Source organism: Eptatretus burgeri, chromosome 13, assembly GCF_056783735.1.
Source record: "Eptatretus burgeri isolate ZD-2024b chromosome 13, Ebu_testis_v1, whole genome shotgun sequence".
Taxonomy (NCBI): domain Eukaryota; kingdom Metazoa; phylum Chordata; class Myxini; order Myxiniformes; family Myxinidae; genus Eptatretus; species Eptatretus burgeri.
The window spans coordinates 78,988,199-79,010,296 of record NC_140973.1 but is presented as its reverse complement, the minus strand read 5'-3'; the positions used below and the strand labels follow the sequence as shown (position 1 = coordinate 79,010,296).

The 22,098-nt window shown below is 44.3% G+C and overlaps 1 protein-coding gene across 2 annotated transcripts in view; it reads right to left on the bottom strand.

Annotated features, from left to right (window-relative positions):
- Positions 1-19,314, bottom strand: part of LOC147014878 (homeobox protein Hox-C4-like) — a 21,389-nt gene extending 2,075 nt beyond the window's left edge. The window contains exons 1-3 of one of the 2 annotated variants that reach the window (XR_015050931.1): positions 18,978-19,314; positions 11,444-11,537; positions 6,647-6,721 (exon numbers count right to left, since the gene is read on the bottom strand). Coding sequence is in view for 1 of the 2 variants with exons in the window: in XM_085853298.1 (XP_085709424.1) it covers positions 1,299-1,722 (424 nt within the window). In the remaining variant the exon portion in view is untranslated. Of the gene's footprint in view, positions 1-1,298; positions 2,230-6,646; positions 6,722-11,443; positions 11,538-18,977 lie in introns of those variants that run through there. The other variant, XM_085853298.1, reaches the window with a different exon arrangement.
- Positions 19,315-22,098: the final 2,784 nt, after the last annotated feature.

Below are 22,098 nucleotides of genomic sequence, written 5' to 3'. Positions count from 1 at the left end.
ACACACACACACGGTTTGATAATTATCCATTATAGTGAAGGAGAAGGTAGAGCGAACCAATGAATGAAACGAAACTCCACTCCACCAAATTCCACAATTACGAAAGAGCACACTCGGCCTCAGGCGGCACGTTTGTTGGTGTTCTAAGCACGATGTTGCACGACGTGGAGCACAAACGAAATATCGCCCAAGGTTCAGGCTGCTCTTTCTTCGTGCCAAATTGTTGCGGAGTAGAGTTTCGTTCTTCGTGCCAAATTGTTGCGGAGTCGAGTTTCGTTCTTCCTGCCAAATTGTTGCGGATTAGAGTTTCGTTCTTCATGCCAAATTGTTGCGGAGTAGAGTTTCGTTCTTCGTGCCAAATTGTTGCGGAGTAGAGTTTCGTTCTTCGTGCCAAATTGTTGCGGAGTCGAGTTTCGTTCTTCGTGCCAAATTGTTGCGGATTAGAGTTTCGTTCTTCATGCCAAATTGTTGCGGAGTAGAGTTTCGTTCTTCGTGCCAAATTGTTGCGGAGTAGAGTTTCGTTCTTCGTGCCAAATTGTTGCGGAGTAGAGTTTCGTTCCTGTTGTTGGTTGGTTGTGCTTTTTTCGAATACAGCATGCACACAATTTATCCATTCACTTTCAGGCAGAGAAGCCACAGACAATTAATTCAAACAATCAGGTGTGTACGTGTTGCAAAAGCAAGTTTGTGTCGGATAAAATTTGTGCAAAGTTTATAGAGTATTTATAAATCGGTACATTTACGTTCGATCATCGGACGTGATTATTCGTCCTGATTTTAATCCTTCAAACTGGTGTCTGGTTTATTTATGTACAAAGCCCATAACAAACGGAATTGTGAAACCGATCACACGGCACATCACGTTTACGAGCGTTTCCCAAGGTTAATTAATCGCGTGTAACTCTAAACGCGTCCTGCTCGAATTTGACGCATTTAACTCGAGGTTGCACAACGAGCCGCCCGGCTCCCGCTGCACGTGCGGCCACTCCGGCGAGCAATTCTCGGATCCGTGCCGATTGCGCACACAGATAACGTGCAGGTCATAAATCCAGGTCGGAGGCACACTTCTCTTGTCCGTCGCGTGGCCGTGACTGCGCGCCGTGCAAATCGCCCCCGCCGTATAAATCCACGGCAGGCCGAGGCACGGCGCTTGGGCATTGCTGGCACGAGGCGGCGTCGCGTATAAATCCCGCGCCGCGCGCACGATTTACGAGGCTGGACGCGTGGCTGCCCGCGCGGGACGCGCTGCCTAAAAGCGGGGGTGACATTATCGTGGGAAACGGCCGATTCGAACTCACCTGTGTTTATGTGCATCTTTTTCATCCAGGGGTACACTTGCGGCTGTTTGCAAGCGGCGGACTCGGGGCTGTCCGCGCTCGGCGGGATGCAATTACGCCCCAAAGGCGCCAAACGCGTTTCGGCGAGGAGGGCTTGGGGGACGGGGATCTGCCTGCGCTGCGTCGAAGCGGGATGCTGGGGCTGTGCGGGCGGGGCATGCACCGCGTCCGGACTCTCGTGTCCTCGCAAGACGCTCGGACAACTGAACGCGCGCTCCGGATAACTGGGCCCGGGGAACGCGGCGCTCGACAGGGGGTACGTCGGATCGCGTGCTCTGCCATAGTACTCGGCCTCCTGGCTGGGTATGTAGCTATTCTGCGAATACTCTTCACAGGGAGGAAACTTCGGGTCAACGAAATTCGATTCCATCAAATAGGAGCTCATGGTGATTAATTCTGCCGAGAGAGAACGCTATATTTTCTCGGCCTGTCGTTTTTCCGTTCCATAAAACCCTCCTCCGCGCGTCAGGTGCGCTCGAGGACGGCAAGTCACGTGACGTCCGCAGCCAATCCTCGTCGGCACGCGCTGTCGAGTGCGGGGCAGTGTGATGGATGGGGTTAAATTTGTGGTCAACTTGTGTTTTTACTTTCAAAAGTCCCGAGCACAGACCCTTCTGTTCGAAGAGGCCGTTCCGACGGCCTAAAGGAGCTCCGGTTGTTCAACCTTTTCCCATTTTGGCACCGCGTCTCGTACTGCGCCATCCACGGGGCATCACAAGTCCCGTTTAAATAAGATGTTTTGAGCAGCTTTTTATCCACAAGATGTGTCCGAAATGAACACGAATGCTCACGTCATGGGTTTACTCTTTAATCGTGTAAACTCCGGGGTGTTCCGTGCACGGTGATTAAGTTACTCGGTCCAGGTAAGTAAATATCCTCTGATACAATTATTGCGCATAATCGAGATATTTGTCCGTGTCCTTTTCTTACATAATACCCGCTTCATTCACCAAGTATTTTTTTTTAAAGCACGGATTTCCAAACAAAATAGACGTTTGTGTCTGTTTGTAATATCCTTTTTCACTTTCTTTGTAATACAAAAGCTCGGTTGGACGAAGAGCACACCGAGACAAACTGATGCCTGATTTCCAGTCTTTGTTGTTCTTTTTGTGTTCGTAACGACAACATCGAGTGCACAGGGCACACGGTGACGAGGCTGAAGAAAAGATGATGAACAATACACACAATCGATCAACATTCGGACCAGTAATTCATTCCAATCAATAAACTCCATCGGATCGGGAATTCCTTCCAATCGATAAGCATTCTCATCTGGAATTTATTCCCATGATAAGCATTTGGACCAGGTATTCATTCCTTTCAAAAAGAATGGTTGGATCGGGAATTCATTCTGATCATAAGCATTCTTATCTGAAATTCTTCCAATCAATTAACATGATCGGATCTCAAATTCATTTCTATCGAAAAGCTATATCATCTGGAATTAATTCCTATTGATAAGCATTCTGATCTGGAATTCATTCCCATAAGCATTCTGATCTGGAATTCATTCCCATCGATAAGTATTCGGATCTGGAATTCATTCCCATGATAAGCAATCTGATCTGGAATTCATTCCTATGAGAAGCATTCAAACTGGGTATTCATTCTTATCAATAAGCATTGTTGAATTGGGAATTACTTCCCATGATAAGCATTCTGATCTGGAATTAATTCCCATCACAAGCATTCTGATCTGGATTTCATTCCCATTGATAAGAACTCTGATCTGGAATTTATGTGCATATCATTCCCATGATAAGCATTATGATCTGGAATTAATTCCCATCACAAGCATTCTGATCTGGATTTCATTCCCATTGATAAGAACTCTGATCTGGAATTTATGCCGATGAGAAGCATTCGGATTGGGTATTCATTCCTATCAATAAGCATGGTTGGATCGGGAATTAATTACCATGATGAGCATTCTATCTGGAATTCATTCTGATCGATAAGCATTCTCATCTGGAATTCATTCCAATCAGCATGCAGATCTGGAAGTTATTCCTTTGATAATCATTCTCATCTGGAATTAATTCTCATCATAAGCATTCTGATCTGGAATTCATTCCCATCGATAAGCATTCGGATCTGGAATTTATTCCCATAATAGGCATTCTGATCTGGAATTCATTCCCATGATAAGCAATCTGATCTGGAATTAATTCCTACTAGTGCATGCCTGCAGGTGCGTGCCCGTACATGCGTGGCCGTACGTGCAAACAAACAAACAAAAAAACTTTAAAACCATGTGCCAGAAACAACAACCACACAGGCCGTTCCTTCGCTCTCACGTTCTCGCGACAACCACACTTCCACACACAGAGTTAATTAAAATCCAAATTAAAATCAAGTTTACCTCCCTGTCTTTGCTTGCCATGACATTCGCTGCCATGTAACCGACACGGCCCGTGACGTCATCATCGGCCGGCCGCGCACCGGCCTACGCAGCCACGCCAACGCAGCAACGTGTCATGTCATTGGTTGGTAAAGAAATGGCCGCAGCAATGTGTCATGTCATTGGTTGGTAAATAAATGGCCATAACTTGGGAAGCACTTGTCCGATTAATATCAACCCTTGAAAAGACACATCCACAGGTCCCCAGCAGTATAGCTGGCAAGTTTCAATTAGATCGGACCAGTGATTGTCGAGAAACAGCGGTCTCACACACACGCACACACACACACACACACACACACACACACATTGCTGGAATGATTAAAATTAAGTTTACCTCCGTCTTTGCTTGCCATGACATTCGCTGCCATGTAACCGGCACGGCCCGTGACGTCATCGTCAGCCGACCGCGCACCGGCCTACGCAGCCACGCCAACGCAGCAATGTGTCATGTCATTGGTTGGTAAATAAATGGCCACAGCAAGGTGTCATGTCATTGGTTGGTAAATAAATGGCCATAACTTGGGAAGCGCTTGTCCGATTAATATCAAACCTTGAAAAGGCACATCCTCAGGTCCCCAGCAATATAGCTGGCAAGTTTTCAATGAGATCGGACCAGTGGTTGTCAAGAAACAGCGGTCACAGACACACACACACACACACGCACACATACACACATTGCTGGAATTATAGATGGACTAGTGCATGCCCGTAGGTGCGTGGCCGTACGTGCGTGGCCGTACGTGCAACCCCCCCCCCAAAAAAAAAACCTCAAACCGCATGCCAGGAACAACAAACACACAGGCCGTTCCTTCGCTTTCACGTGCCCGTGCGTGCATGGCCGTACGTACAAAATATATATATATATATATATATATATATATATATATATATATATATATATATATATATATATATATATATATATATATATATATACTTTAAAACCGCTTGCCAGAAACAACCACACAGGCCGTTCCTTCGCTCTCGCGTGACCGTGCATGCATGGCTGTACGGTGCGTGCCCATACGTGCGTGGCCATACATACAAATTTTTTTTTAACTTTCTAACCGCGTGCCAGAAACAAACACACAGGCCGTTCCTTCGCTCTCGCATGCCCATACGTGCGTGGCCGTATGTGCAGAAAAAAAAAACTTTCAAACAACCACACAGGCTGTTCCTTCGCTCTCATAAATGACGACTGGATTGGGGCATTGTGTTTATCTATAAATGCGCATAAGAAATTGAGAAATTATTGAAATACAGTAAGTCATCACTATCCAGAAGTAGTGCGTGCCTGTACGGAATGTTCACATCATTCCACGAATTATCGCTTGCATTGAAGTAACAACTGCTGTGATATTTACACACACAGAGTTAATTAAAATCAAGTTTACCTCCATGTCTTTGCTTGCCATGACATTCGCTGCCATTTACCATTGGCACTCCGACACCATGGTAACTAAGGCACCGATAGATCCCCATCGTAACCGGCACGGCACATGTCATCGTCGGCCAGCCATGCACTATCCTACGCAGCCACGCCTACGCAGCAACGTGTCCTGTGATTGGTAACTAAATGGCGCATCGGCCACACCTACGCAGTACGTGTCCTGTCATTGGTTGGTAAATAAATGGCCATAACTTGGGAATCACTTGTCCGATTAATATCAAATGTTGAAAAGGCACATCCTCAGGTCCCCAGCAATATAGCTGGCAAGTTTCAATTCGATCGGACCAGTGGTTGTCAAGAAACAAAGGTCACAGACACACACAGACACGACACACACTGCTGGAATTATAGATAGATGAAATGAAGTCAATGAGATGACAAATGAAGGGATTGAATGCAGACTGCAGAACAATGAGTAAGGAAACCTGTCATTGTGAATCGTTTTTACCACCAAAATGAGATGCATTTCGTTGGCAAGCATGTTGAGTAGAGCTGAATTCCTTAACACGTCCAAAAGCCACACCGTTTTGACAATTGGAAACAAAAATAAGTTATGCACTTTTTTGATAAATTATTTTCGGAACAATTTTTCTTCAATAAATAAATAATAATAAAAATCGTCTCCATGTACACACCTTTATCTCATGAGCACCTCTTCATAAACAACATTGCTAAGGAAATGGCGCTTCTTCTTTGTTTCCTCGTCCAGGGCATGAATGCGGAGGCTGCTGGATCCGCCAACGTTTTGATAAATTATTAGTTTTAATGGCCAATTATTCAATTAGCGCCAACGTATTTTGCCTTTTCGCAAAGAAAAACACAAAGAGAAGAGAAGAGAAGAGAAGAGAAAAAAACCCGTAATGGCGAACACGGCTGAGTTTCTCTTCCCCATCGACCACGCCTATGCAGCAACGCTTCCTGTCATTGGTTGATAAAGAATAGCCGCAGCAACGCTTCCTTTCATTGGTTGATAAAAAATGGCCGCAGCAACGGTTCCTGTCATTGGTTCGTAAATAAATGGCCATAACTTGCGAAGCACTCATCCGATTAATATCAAACCTTGAAAAGGCACATCCTCAGGTCCCCAGCAATATATCTGGCAAGTTTCAATTAGATCGGACCAGTGGTTGTTGAGAAACAGCGGTCACAGACACATACACACACATTGCTGGAATTTTAGATAAATAAGAATCAATCTGATTTGAAATTAATTCCCATGAGAAACATTCGGACTGGGTATTCATTCCGATAAATAAATGGTTGGATTGGGAATTACTTCCCATGATGAGCATTCTGATCTGGAATTCATTCCCACATGGATATGCATTTTGGATCAGGAATTTACAGCCACTACTTTTCTCCCCTTTGGGGAGCATTTGTGGTGCAGATCAAATGTGTGAAGCAATATCCTGATAAGATCAATTACGAATGGCTCGACAGTCGTGATAGTCATACCGGGATGGCACAGTTGGTTTCCCCTGACGTCATGAAATCCGCTTCGGTTTCAGGACCCACGACCGTTGCCTTGGTCTGGGACAGGTGAGAGCAAATTAATGGAATCGTTTTTGTACTTCAATGAAATACTGTTAAATGAGATGTGTGTGCCCCAGGATAGGATTAGCAGAGGAATTTAGAAAGTAGTCAAGTGGGAACACACAGTGGCCTACTGTTTTCCAAAAGCAACATGTGATATTTAACATCAGCTTGTAAATCGTCACAGGGGAGACTGCTGATGTAATGACCCTCCAAAAACACGGCAATTTCATAAGGAACACTCTTCATACAACAAACCAGGATGACATTTTGTTGGCAGATCCGATTACGTCATGAAGCGAATCAAAACCAGACGGTTCAAAGGCGATTTGTCTACCTTTGAGCAAATGGCGTTAGTCTGTGAGCACGACCCGAGGGTGTGTGTGTGTGTGTGTGTGTGTGTGTGTGTGTGTGTGTGTGTGTGTGTGTGTGTGTGTGTGTGTGTGTGTGTGTGTGTGTGTGTGTGTGCGCGTGCGTCCGTCCATGCACATTTCATTGTGAACGTTTCAGACATTTTCATCCAAATAAGTTCAAATGAGAGTTTCCTCGATGTTGCAATCATGTAGATGGCATAGGTTGGTGATGATAAATGTTTCCACAAAGTTCGATTTCCCATTTGACCTAAATTGTGTGACTCCAATCGATCTGAAAGATTCGTGAAGCCCGAACATCCCCAAGTATTGTGACGTCATAGCAAAATACGGTACCTTTGTGAAACGTTAAACTAACGATTTGTTGGTAACTAGCAAAAGTACCCGAATAAATGACGTGGCTTTGAAGTGGGATAAAGCGAAGTTTATTTCAAATGCAACTTTTTACGAGCGACTGATAAAGTAATATTCCTTTAAAAGATAATAATTATACATGAACTATAATAAGAGTAAAAGGGAAAGGGTTAGTCAAAAGATTTAAATTCTGTACATCGCTTGCAGGATAGACATGCAAGGACGTTTCGATTTATAACTTAAAATATTAATGGCATGTTAAGGAAATAAACACCCAAAGCAAACACTGCGGTTTTACAAAGTAATATACATATACTTAAAGACTCTTGTCCTTCATGGACATGAAAAATTCAAAATGTCACATGATTGCCTTGATTTGGTAAAGGATATAAGGAGGTGGGGAGGGGTTGGGCCTCAATCTGGGTTTGTTGCAATGACGATGTCATCAATCACGTGACAGCCTGATGACCCACTTCATGCAGACTGCTCACTCCCTACCCACCACCGCCCCCCCATCCCTCCCCTCGTACTGGAATGCACATCAGTGCTATGGAAGAATAGCGAGTGCGCTATCACGAATGGCCAGGCCAGGTGGTTTTATCGATCGAGGGTTGAGATGTGCGGAGAGTCCAAAATGTGTAACAGACTCCACTATCCACTCCTCCCTTACACCTTGCTTAGTCCTCACTACTCACCACTCTCTCACAGCTTTCCTGCTCCCCACTACCCACCCTCCCTTGCACCTTGACTCCTCTGCACTACCCACCACTCTCTCACAGCTTGCACCCCCTCCCATCACACAATGACCCCACCACACTATCCATCCCTCATTCACACCTTTCTGCTCCCCACTACCGACCCCTCCCTCACATGTTGCCTCCTCCCTACTAGCCACTGCTCTCTCAACTTTCCTGCTCCCCACGACCCACCCCTCCCTCACACCTTGACTCCTCTGCACTACCCTCCCCTCTCTCACATGTTACATTCCCCCAACTACTTGATTCTCCCTTGCCCATCCCTCCCTTGCACCTTGTCTCCACCCCACTACACACACCTCCCTCACAGCTGTCCTGCTACTCACTACCCAAGCTGTATCAGTAGTTAATGATATTGCATGCATACATGGGTGCACTGGAGTGTGGTTAAGCAGAGTCATGTGACCCGCCCATGTTCCGATGCTGTGCTGTGCTGTGTTGTGCCCATGTCCAAATTAAACCTGTTGGTCCCACTTCAGAGCCTTCGTCCCTGTCTATCAAGTACATTACACCCTCACACATTGACTCCTCTGCATTGGAGTCCCTATATAATTGGAGTAGCAACAACTTGAAATTTTACGCCATTTTTGTTTTTGAGTCCGGTGCAATGAACCTGTGCCCATTGTGTGTGAAGCGTAATGTGTCCGCTTTCTAATCCATCTCTCTCTGCACCCAAAAGGGATACTGAAGGTAAAATAAAGTGTAATGTGTGAGTAGAGGTTCACACTGATGAGTGCCTAATTTGAGGTGTACAGAGTGATTCTAAAAAACACACAAGAAGTGACGGAATGGAGTAATTGGGAAGAAGTGGAAGAAGGAAAGTGAAAGAGAGAAATGGTGGCACACCATCCACACCAGATGCACACACCATCAAGAGAGTAGAGAGTTTGAAAAGATAACAAGTGTGAATAAAAATTTTTAAAAGAGCTTGAGAAGATTAATTGATTGATTGATTGATTTGTCTTTTTTCTGTAGGGAGGTTCTTGGCTGCTTGGCAAGGGTGACATTGAGTGATTTCCCATTGCCTTTCCAGCAGTTAGTCAGGACAGGAATTTGTAATTTGCTCAGGATGCCGGTGATAACTCGCCTAATTTTGGCAAAGGACTTGGAGGTAAGGTGGATAGCAGAGGGGGTGGTGATCAGATTCAGGAAAGTATTGATACTTGCATAGATTGGGCAAAAGATTGGCAGATGGAGTATAACCTGAGCAAGTGTAAGGTGTTTGGGATGGGGAAGAACGATGAAAATAAAGATTACAGGATATAAGTGGTAATTTTGGAACGTGTCACAGAGGAGAAGGATCTGGGGGTGGTATTAGATATGGGAGGTAAGCAGGCAGCACAGTGCCAGGCAGCAAAAAGGTAAAGCAAACAGGGTTTTAGGTTGTATTCGGAGGGGGATCATTTATAAATTAAAAGAGGTGGTGTTAACATTGAATAGGAATTTAGTGAAGGCCACATCAAGAATATTGTGTGCATTTCTGGTCACCACAACTCAGTAAGGACATAGATGCTCGAGAGAGGGTTCAGCGCAGGGCTACTAGATTGATTCCGGACCGAGCTAGACTCAGCTATGAGGAGTGGCTGAAGGAGACAGGGCTTTATTCACTAGAAAGGAGGTGGTTACGAGGAGATATGATGGAGATGTTTAAGGTAATGAAAGGTAAAGAAAAAATAAGTGAAGATTAATTATTCAACAGAGTAGACAGTGATAGGACCAGGGGACACATAGCCTGAGAGTAAATAAGAGGAGAGTTAAGACGGTAGCAAGGCAGGGGACTTTTACTCAGAGAGTAGTTAATGCATGGAATGGTCTAATTGGAAAGGTAGTGGCAGCAGAAGCAGAAGATAAGTTTAAATTGTAATTGGATATGTACCTGGAAATATTGGAGATAGAGGGGTATAGGGATGTTGGCAGGACTTTTAGGTAGCTTGAGCATTGGTGGCTGATTGTATGCAGGTGTGAGGAGTGCTGTTGGTGGGGGTCTCATCAAGGGGTGTCATGTGGTTGATGTGTAATTTTTACCCAAGACTGTCTTCACCCACATCCCCTCCCTGAGAAAAAAAAAACTACAAAAACTTAAAAAAAAAAAACCCACACACAAAAAATAAAAAACATTTTGCATTTTTCTTGTTTTGATCTGGTGTTGGTAAATTGGTGTGGTGTAGGCATGATGGGCTAAAAGGCCTCCGCCTGCATCTAATTTCCTTGTGTATGACAGTGAGATAAGTGACATCCATCAAGTAATGATAGCACATGGGACACCCGGCTTAACGTCCATTTGGGGGATGGCACACACACTGATGAATCATCCTGCTTGTGAAACACAGGGATGACAGTTTTTAGATGGGTCAGGATTCAAACCTCGACAAACAGCTTAGATAGTGGTTTCTGTACTTGTAGGCCATCCTTCCAGCCCGTTAAGAATATATGGATCGGTAACGTTTTTCTTTGCAATCGACTGAACAGCAAAGAAGAAATTTAGAAATAATGAAGAAGGAATAAAAGAGGGCGACATTAAAATGGATATGAGCCATAAGTGAAGAGTTAGGGGGTTTTTTTTCTCAATCTTCATTTATTTTAACATAAGTGCTGTACCACTGGAAACATGGATGTTGATGTATTCCTTCACATGTGCTGGAACCATGTTCATATAATCCTTCATATGTGCTGGAAACATGTTCATGTTTATGTAAACCTCCACATATGCTGGAAGCATGCATGAGCATGTAATCCTTCACATGTGCTGGAAACATGTATCAGCATGTAATCCATTCTTTTGGATTCCCATGAAATATTTCGTCTTCCATGGTTTGTTTCCCTTTACCCACAGCTCGTTTATTCACTCCATTACTCTCTTCTCCATGTTTCTCCCACTCTGATTCCTCCACTTTTTTCAATCCAATAAACTGTTTCACCACAAAGTGACGCCGATGGCAAATGGATCCTGAATTATTTTGGAATTAACCATTTCATGGACCATGACTTGTTGTTAACCAATGTTAACGACAACACTTACACTAATTTGAATTAATAAATAAATAAACAGTTACATTACAGACACACAAGTGATGTGTATATTATTTTATCAATTTTGCCAGGATGTTGTTGATTTGTCATAAATGATCGATACATGTTTTGATGATGATTTATGTCTGTTTATGAGTTATACCAAACTACCAACGACAACGTGATTACAGCACCACCCATGAATGTACACACACGGGACAACAACTTACCTGGCACAGAAATGACCCCGAAGTCGGTTTCCATCCCATCTGTACATTTGGAAACCCTTCTCTGATCGATTGGTGCATCCAATTGCGCAGCATCCTGTAATTTAACAAGGATGAGCGCACTGTACTGTGTTCACAACCTGCGACAAAGTCCGGTAACAGGCCAATTGGGAAACACACATTTAAAGCGCGATGAAAACATCAACTCGACACCTGTCATCCATGTCAGCCTCCGCCACACGTTCAACGGATTGTTTAACCCCAACATGGGGCCATTCAAAAACTATGTAATGCTATTTTTTTTGTAATTTACCTTGCGGAATGTAACGTTTGATTACCATGCATTCTGACAGGCTTAATTAAACCTTACTCTTACTCGTCATACGATTAGATTTTTGGTGGTACCTCATCGTGATCAACACTAGACCCAAACAAAGCCCATGGAAATCTGATGCAACAAACCCAGACAGTGTATAATCAGCAGAGGCCTACAGGCCTAAGAATGTGTTAGGACCACCAGAAAACGAAGATGGCAGCCATATAATTTTGTTTGGGTATCATGCTGGGTGGAGTCGAGCGACCAATGTGGGTGTGGTCTGGCAGCTGTCTGACCAATGGGTGCACATTTCAAAAATCGACCCCAACAACAACAACAATAGCAACAACAGCAGCAGCAGCAACATAACTCTTGTCGGCCTGCAACATGTCACAGCTAAAAAGAATGACGAAGCTATCTTGTGCTCATTCATTGAGCCATCGATGGAACTAAAATGATGTCCATGACCCACGTGACCACAATTTTTTGAGCAACATCTTGTCGCTATTCCTAGTATATTGGGACTCCACTCTGCACTACCCACCCCTCTCTCACACCTTGCATCCCCCCCAACTACGCACCCCTCCTTTATCCATCCCTCCCTCGTGCCTTGCCACCTCCCCACTACCCACTTATTATCTTTCCCACTACCCATGCTCCTTCAGTCCCTCACACCTTGCCTCTTTACTAAAATCCCTTTCCTCACACTTTTCCTCCTCCCCACGAACCATCCCCATCCCCATGCCTTGCTTCCTCCCCACTATCCATTCCTCTCACACACTGACTCCTCCAAGACCCACTCCTTACCTCCTCTCTACTATCCACCCCTCCCTCACACATTTCCTCCTCCTCCTCCTCTTGCCCCCATCCTTATTGTCCAGCCCCACTCTCACACCTTCCCCCATTTGGTTCTACATGCTTCATTCTGGATTTCAACGGCATTTGTACCATGCATACACATCGTCATGAAATTCAGTGCAAAATGTGGGATTTCAGGAACGCACAGTGCAAGTAAGTTTTTTTTTCTATTTATATAATTACTTGACTCACCATCCTGTGTACACTTAAACACGTCTTCTCAACACTCTTGATCCATTATCTGAGCCCCAAGAAAGTACAGACTCTTCTTATTCCTCCTCCCATTTTCTTTTGCCCTTTCCACACCAGATCTTTTCCAGGAATCCTGATGTTGGCTGAACGGTTAAGGTGGTTGGTTTCAGAGCTTCAAGATCTTCAGGTCCGGATTTTGAGCCCGTCGTACCGTTAAGATACCACCAGTTCGGTTGACTCAGCCTGATATCTCTCTGAGATAGGCAACATGAGGACCAGTTTACTGGGAAGAATGAGCCATTCGAGTGTCCTCGTCGGAGTGGTGACCTGTCCAGGATCGTGCCCCTTCGCCAAGGATAAACTGCCTGGGTGTCTGAAGATTCGAAAGGAGTTATTGATCTTCTTCTTCTTCCTTTCCAGGTTAAAACTGGTCTTTTGTCGCCCTCTCTTGTTTGTACTCAGAAAAGCCTCGATGAAAGATCCATCACATCTGGATGTGATTATATTAATGTCATGATGGTTTTTTTTTTAGGGTATGATGATTGTTTTGGGCGTGATGCTTATTTTCGACGTGATATTTGTTTTGGATATGATTATTTTGTTTCGTGTGATGAGTCTTCCTCCATCAATAAACAGGAAAACACTGTTCCTTAAAGTACATACCTGTGTGTACTACCTTGTTGGTGGTAAAGATACCGTGGAACAATGAATATACCCACAAACAAGCAAAGCGGAATGGGTTCTGCAAGACACGTTACCTGGTCAGCGCTGTGAGTTTATCAAATTAAACGTGAGTTTGTTCAGGAGGAAGCATAGATTCAAGCAAATGAACTTAAGTGACACATCGATGTACTTTTACATTTCTATTTCATCTATTATTTCGCAGGTACAGCAATAAAAGCAAACAGAACTACAATGGTAGTATAGCGCATATACATCTGCCAGCCTGAACAGTTGATGATTTACATCCCACTGATAGGCCGGATCCCACTCCGGATCTTCACCAACATCGAATCAATTCGGCCTTGTTACACAGCCAACATGTCCACCAAATTTCGTCCAAATCTTTTTGAAATATCATGTAAACAGACAGACAGGGGTGAAAACATAATCTCGGTCCACCTTCTGTGGTGGAGGTAAATATAGTAAATGAGGACATATAAATTATATTTACACTCCTGCAATATTGCTACAAAGTGAACTAAATCACTGTTGAGTAGCTCTCCTGACGTTAGAAAAAAAATACAAGAAAATAAACCTCCCTCCCCCACCCACCCAATAATACAAGGAGAGATGATCCGTGTGAAAACGAGAGTGCGCAATAATTAAATTATGATTAAAAAAAATAATACATACAAAGAACCAACATCCGTTTCAACAGCAATCGAGTAGTTGTGGGGCCCTCCCTCCCCACTGCAACAAAACAAATAAACTACAAGGGCACTCGGTAGAGTTCGGGCACTACAAGGGCACTCGGCACTCGGTACCTCCGCCACGTAATGCCTGATCCACGAGAACATATCGGGCCCAATACATTTTTGAAATATCATGCTGTACAGTACGATATCGTTTTTGTCCCTATCTCTTAATGGTGAAGAATCACTTTAAAAATTGAATAATTCTCGTATCCAGATCCGAATTTGGATCTTCACCAAAATCGAGTCAATTCATCCTTGTCACACACCTAACCTGTCCAAGTTTCATCAGAATCCGTCCACAACTTTTTGAGATATCCTGCACACAAACAAACAGACAAACAAAGAAAAACAAGAAGACGTCGTGCAGAGCACAATACTTGCAAACCCCATAAAACAAATTTGACCTTGAAAATAATTGGTGGTTGAATTCAATGACAAAATATGCAACTCCTCTTCAAATTTCAGAGGATTTCAGAAATACCACCTTATATGTGGACCTCAAAAATAGCTGGTTGAATTCAGTGACGTGAAATATAAATCCTCTTCCAATTTCAAGTCAATCGGATGAAAATTTCGGATTTTAGAAATCTCACGTAAGTTGTTGACCTTTTGGCCAATTGTGACCTCATAAATAATTGGTGGTTGAATTTACGAACTGATATGAAATGAAATATGAAAATCCTATTCAAATTTCTCATCAATCGGATGAATATTGAGGATTTTAGAAATTTGACAGATTTGTTGACCTTGGGCCTATGTTGACCTTAAGAACAATAGATTTCTTGCTCATGGCAAACTCCACCATCTGGCGAAGTTTTGTGAATATTGGTTTAAAATTGTGACCTGCAGGTGATTGACAGACAAATAAACAGACAGAAAAACAAAATCTTCTCTTCTTCTCCTTTCGGCTGCTCCCGTTAGGGGTCGCCACAGCGGATCATCCGATCCGCATAGTGATTTGGCACATGTTTTACGCCGGATGCCCTTCCTGACGCAACCCTGGTCGCCTCTTACGACACACAGGGATATGGTACACCCATTTAACCGGGGTATACACCGGCCCAGTATACTGGTACTCATTTCGCCGACCTCGGAAGGATGACAGGCTGAGTCAACCCCCTGGTGTATTAATTCAGTGGCCCAACGGGGCTTGAACTCAGGACCTTTTGGATCCCAAGCCACTGCCCTAACCACTGCGCCAACACACCAGGCTATAGACAGAAAAACAAAATCGACTAACCAATATACAGTACTTGAAAAATCTTCGATTTTGCAAGTAACAAACAAACAGAGAGAGAGAGAGAGAGGGGTGAAAACATAACCTCCTTCACCTTTGGTGGTGGAGGTAATTATCGGATCCAGATCCGGATTCGAATCTTCACCAAAATTGAATCAATTCGTCCTTGTCATACACCCAACGTGTCCACCAAGTTTCATCCGAATCCGTGCACAACTCTTTTTAGATGTCATGCTATACATCGTTTTTAGCCCCATCTCTCAATGGTGAAGAATCACTTAAATAATTATCAGATCCGGATCCAGATCTTCACTAAAATCTAATCAGTTTTTCCTTGTCACACACCCAACCCGTCCACCAAATTTCATCCGGATCCGTGCATAACTTTTTGAGATATCCTGCACACAAACAAACAGATAAACAAACGGACAGACAGACAGAGGGGTGAAAACATAACCTCCTTCACCTTCGGTGGTGGAGGTAATAAGTATCACAAAATTACACGTTGAATATGAAATAAATACAATGTTAAAACTACACGAGTGCAGGTGTTTTAAGAAAAGGAGAAAACTTGAAATTCCAACGAAACATAAATTGATCCCGAGAGTGAGTTATGGCAAGGGATCATTCCCATCTGGAACCAACCAATTGCCTTTTAAGGTTTTTAATAAAGGAGTTTAGATCGAAGTTCAAACTGTCATCCACATCGGCAGGGAGAGTATCCCACAAGGGTGGGAATTTGATTTAAAAACAGAATGATTTCAGGAATTTGTTCTGGAGCAGTGATGAATACATGTAACATCATTGATATGTTTCGGATTGACATTAACAAAGTTTTCAATGGGGATGTTGAATTTGTTGTGCAGACATTTTGAAACAAAAACGAGAGAGAAAAAAATTAAACCTGGTCCTCAAGTACGACAGACACACCAAGGAGCTGATACTCAGTTCGGTCCCCCGCCTTGTGGGTGGTATGAGGAATAGATCTGTGTAATATGAAAGCTAAATGTTGAACATTTTTTCAAATATTGCGTGCACGAGCCAAGTTGTTGAGATGGTTGCCATGGAAACACAATTCAGCCAATCACAGCCGTGAATTTTGAAATATCGCGTCCACAAACATACATGGACGGATGATCGGAAGGTCGGACGGCCCATCACAGACCTTGTTGGAGTGGCTGGGGACAATAATCGACATTGTCACCACCACGATCTGGTATACAGCATGTCTCCTTGGGAGACCTAAACAGGATCGAGTAAACGACAATACAATGGACAAACAAATCGAGCATATGGAATTTGAACCTGGGTTTGTGAGCCAGGGAAGGGTTCCGATGGGAACACATTCAGGCTAATCTTCTCTTCGTCGTAAAATTCTCAGAAACTATGAGCAAAATTGTGTGGGGAAATCATATCGTGTCGAGTCCCACCCGGCCTGTCCTTCCTACCCCATTCACTGCCTTTACCCCACATTCAGATGCATATCCTGAGCGAACTATAGTGTGCAGTGTGTGGTTGCTGGTTGCATCATTTTCTGGGGGCGTGGCTGTGCCACTGATGCAGTGCCCCCTGTTACCAGTACACTAGTACTCATTTCGCCCACCTCGGAAGGATGTCAGGCTGAGTCAACCCCACATGGTGTCAATTCAACAGTCAACAGGGGCTAAAACTCAAGACCCTAAGGTCTTAAGCCAGCCACTGAAACCGTGTGGCTCAAATTCAAGACCCTAAGATCTTAAGCCAGCCACCTTAACCATTAAGCCAACACCAGACTTATATTGTGAGCGATCTGCAGAGATTATGCAACAAAGATTGGAAAAACACCATCCTTCAGAAAAACTCTTCCTTCATCATCGTTGCTGAAAGTGACGTCTGAAAAAATAATACTAATTAAATAAATAAATAAATAAATAATAATAATAATAATAATAATAATAATAAAAACCTTCCCTCCTATCAGTACAACTGTTACAACCGATAACACAGAGTGCACAATGAAAACGATGCAGAAACACAAAACACCTACTAATGGACCAACGTAGGTCTCACCCCCACTGAATCCTCCCCCGGCCCCCGACGGGAACCTTTTACCATGAACTTGGAACCCCTAGATCGTTGCCTTATAACTACTCATCGCACCAAAGTGAACAAACAACCGAAACACTTCTCGAGGTCTTTCTCACTGTAGCTTGAGGTGGAAGCTCCGATTTGAACGCGAAGTGCAGAGCTGTTCTCCGTGCGTTCGTGGAGCAGAAGCACGAGAAGTCCTGTCGTCTTCGGGAAGAAAGTGATGCAGACGTTTTGAATGTGTGAAACGATGCCAGCCCCTGCCACTACCAACGTCAACGTGTGCGCGTGCAACTCTATGCTGATGATGGTCAGAGAGCCAAAAATGCATCCATGGATTGATTCCTTTCCCTAAGCAGGTTGCTGGAGATTTGCGAAAAATTGGTTTCTTAAGACTCCGTTGCCAGACTCTGACTGGGCATCCTCGGTCGTACAAAGTCCTTCCTTGGCACACCTGAGCTCCTATCCACCTACAATGCATTCATCCACAACTTGATGGAGAACTGCTCTCCCCTCTGGGCTGGCTCCCCTTAGTGTAGTAGATAGTAGAAAAATCGTGCAAATTATGATACAAGCATCAAATTTGGCGCATTTGTTCTGCAGGGCTTTCTGATCAAATCTGCCCAATTGGCCATTTGAAAATCCAAATTTTGAAAAATTTGGATTTTCAAATGGCCAATCAGGCAGATTTGATGAGCACCCCCTGGAGAACAAATGTGCCAAATTTGATGCTTGTATCATCATTTGCACGATTCCTCTCAAAAATTGCTGTTACCTGCTCCACTATCACCATCTCAAGTCACCCCCCACCCAAAACCATGATCTTTTCCACACCCGTTAAACTACCCTGCACCTCTCCCAAAATTTTGCTGATGTATCCATATTGTCCACCCTTTTTGCGGTCCAGCTCAAAACCGTCATCGTGGTGTTTTACATGCAAAATGACATCAGTGTGTGTGCTGTCTACTCTTAATGGGCCATCTGCTGCCATTTGTTTCTGGACATGAAATATCGCAACTCGTTTTACTCTTCGCAAAAAGTATCCGAGTTATCTCCGGCACCCTGAACAAATTGCAAATCACAGATTCCTGCCCTGACTCAATGTTTGGGAAGGGAACGACAAAACCAATCACACAGCACTTGCCAAGAGACCGCTTGAGCATCGTCGTGGTCCGAACGCTGGTGGTGTTCAACGGTTGAGGAGGCCAGCTTAAGATCTTCGGGTCTTGAGTTCAAGTCACCAGTCGAACCGTTGAATTAACACAAGGTGAGTTGACTCAACCTGTTATCCTTCTGAGGTATGCAAAATGAGTACCAACTTACTGGAAACAGGGGCACTGCATCAACGACACAGCTGCACCCCCCAGAAAATGATCCAGTCAGACAGCCACAGGCTGCATACGAATAAATAAATAACTCATTCAGGTATGCAGCCAGGTAGGTGCTCACCTTTAGGTCGTTGGTTGTGTGTTGAAGCTCCTGAGAGGCTCCACATCACGAGTCGTGTATCAAGAGTCCTGAGAAGCTCAAGGCAGTCATACGTGGTGCAAGGGCTCCATCTATTGGCCGAACTCGGTACGTCAGCAACATTGTCAATGTCATGACATCACCACGAATCACACTTCACACTCTAACAGTGTCACCCACACGTGATGATGGACGGCATGTTTGGGGCTGTCCACATATTACGTATGCACAAAGAAACACAAGGAAATTCGACACAGGTGGAGCCCATCGTGCTCTGCGCCACATCAACACAACAATTCATCAACACAAGATCAAAAACAAGAAAATGCAACATGTTTTTTATCTTGTTTTTTAATGAAGTGTTTTTTGTTTTTTTTGTATTTTTTTTTTCCCCCTCAGGGGAGGAGGCATGAGATTGGTTAACAAGGACAAATGTGTCCAAGAACAGCGTCCTAAAGGTTTTGTCGGCAAAAAAACAAAACAAAAAACAACAACAACAACAACAACAACTTCCGATATTTCGTCACGTGCCTTGATTAAGCCAATAGCGAGACCCATCATAGTGTATTTAGGTATTTACGAAATATCGTGTATTTACGAAATAAATAATGTATTTACGAAATTACAATATATTAAATGGAATAATCTAAATAGTAACGTGAACTTTTCGAAACTTTAAAGCAAATGTCCGAATATATTTAAAAGTTCATGATAGACGCTCTCAAAAGGCACCGTCAAAGCGAGGATGTGTACAGGTGCTTAGTATTGAAGGAGATCCGGATCCTGTATATAAAGCAGCCGAGTCCTAATGTAAAGGTTTTGGAAGAAGAAGAAGAAGAAGAATAAGAATAAGAATAAGAATAAGAATAAGAATAAGAATAAGAATAAGAATAAGAATAAGAATAAGAATAAGAATAAGAATAAGAATAAGAAGAGCAATGTTGGTCCCCGGCCTAAAGGTGGATACCTTGAGCCCACCGTGGGAGGACTCCATTCCACATTCTGAAATGGCCAATCAAACACACACACACACACACACACACACACACACACACACACACACACACACACACACACACACACACACACACACACACACACACACACACACACACACACACACACACACACACACACACACACACACACACACACACACACACACACACACACACACACACACACACACACACACACACACACACACACACACACACACACACACACACACACACACACACACACACACACACACACACACACACACACACACACACACACACACACACACACACACACACACACACACACACACACACACACACACACACACACACACACACACACACACACACACACACACACACACACACACACACACACACACACACACACACACACACACACACACACACACACACACACAGCCTTTTTTTAAAAAAAGTTTTTTTTTAATCTCTGAGTTTTAAAAAAATTTAAAATCCCAGTTTGCAATGCATGTTCCTGTTCCATCAATCATCTTTTTTTTCCAACTTCAGTGCCAATTCACCCCACCTCCTTAAATCTACCTCCTCCTAAGCACTTACATGTTACCCCCTCTCCTTACCCCTCCCATCTTTCCCCTCATCCTCCCTCCTCTCTTGGCACCTCTTCCCTGTCTTCTGCTTCAGTATCAGCTTCTCTTTTGTCCCAAACTGCATGGTGTTCTAACATCTGTGAGCTCCATTCTAACCTCACAGATATCTCACTTTCTTAATCAGTACACTCATCGCAAACATGCTCTTTATTTCCTCTCACACCTCCCCCTCTTACAAACCCCTCAAATATTGTACCCCCCCCCTTGCCTGCTCCCTTCTTCACCGTACCACGACCAAGTCTCATCCTTCCCTTCTCCCCACCTCTCCCAGCGCCCTCCTTCCCCTTGGCCATGCCTGCTCTCATCATTTCCCCTCCCTCTCACCCCTCCCTCTCAAGGCAACCTTCACACTCTAACCCCCTCCAATCATCCCTCTCACTCTTCTCACTCAACTCTCCCATCTCAGCTTTCTCCCCCAATCCCACCCCTCACTCCCCCTTCTCAAAGTTGCCCCTCACATCCAGAAAGCCACCTCTTCTCCCTGCTCTCTCTCTCTTCTATCTCATCCCTCCACCTCCTCCAATCTTCAACTTCCCTCTGTCCCCTTTCTTATTACTCCCCACTGTGCCTCATTCCATCACCACCAAGCTTTTTCTCCTCATCAGGCTCTCTTCCCGAGCTCTTCTGCAATCCCCCACACACTGTCAACATCTCTCCCGACCTCCCCCCTCCTCCCTCATTCCTCATTCTACCCTCCCCTTACCCTCTAATGCACACAAAGCCCCTCCCTCTTCATTAACAGTGTGGACCTCAAATATCCGGGGCCTTCACTCAAACCTGACATCTTTCCATACAGGTTGCCACTGACAAACCAGACATAATCTGCTTAACAGAAACTTTCCTCTCCCAAGACGTGTCTGACTCCCAAGTATCTCTCCCTGGTTACTCCCTCCTTCGGTATGACAGACCTGAGCCTCGTCCTGGTGGAGGTGTTGCTCTCTTCATCAAAGACTCTATTCCTCACTCTCCATGCACTGCCCTCACTCCCCCACACCTCCAGGAATACCTCTGGCTGCGGCTTCCCTCCACTCCCACCTCATGTTCATATCGTCACGGATTTGGGAACCTTGTGCACACAGACAGCCAGAGTCCCCGTCGTTCAGTTATTTCGATAAGTATGTGTTTACAGTTAGAATCCATCCCCTTTGTCTAATGGGAATTACATGTGTGCGCTACGAGTTATTTTATACTCAGGTTTATTATATCCTCATCAACAACAACTACAACTACAACTACAACTACATCCTCAACAACAACAACAACAAAAACAACAACGACGACACCACACTCACTCGACCCGGTTGCCATTACGCACGTGTTCGGGACCACGGACGTGAGCGGAGGTTTCGTCACCTCAGGGCTGGCTCCGCCTTGGCCAGATGGAGTGTTCGGCCCGACCAATGAAGGGCCGCCACGAGTCGCCTGACAACTGACCGTCCAATCAGGAGGCGAGTGGCGAGAAAAGAA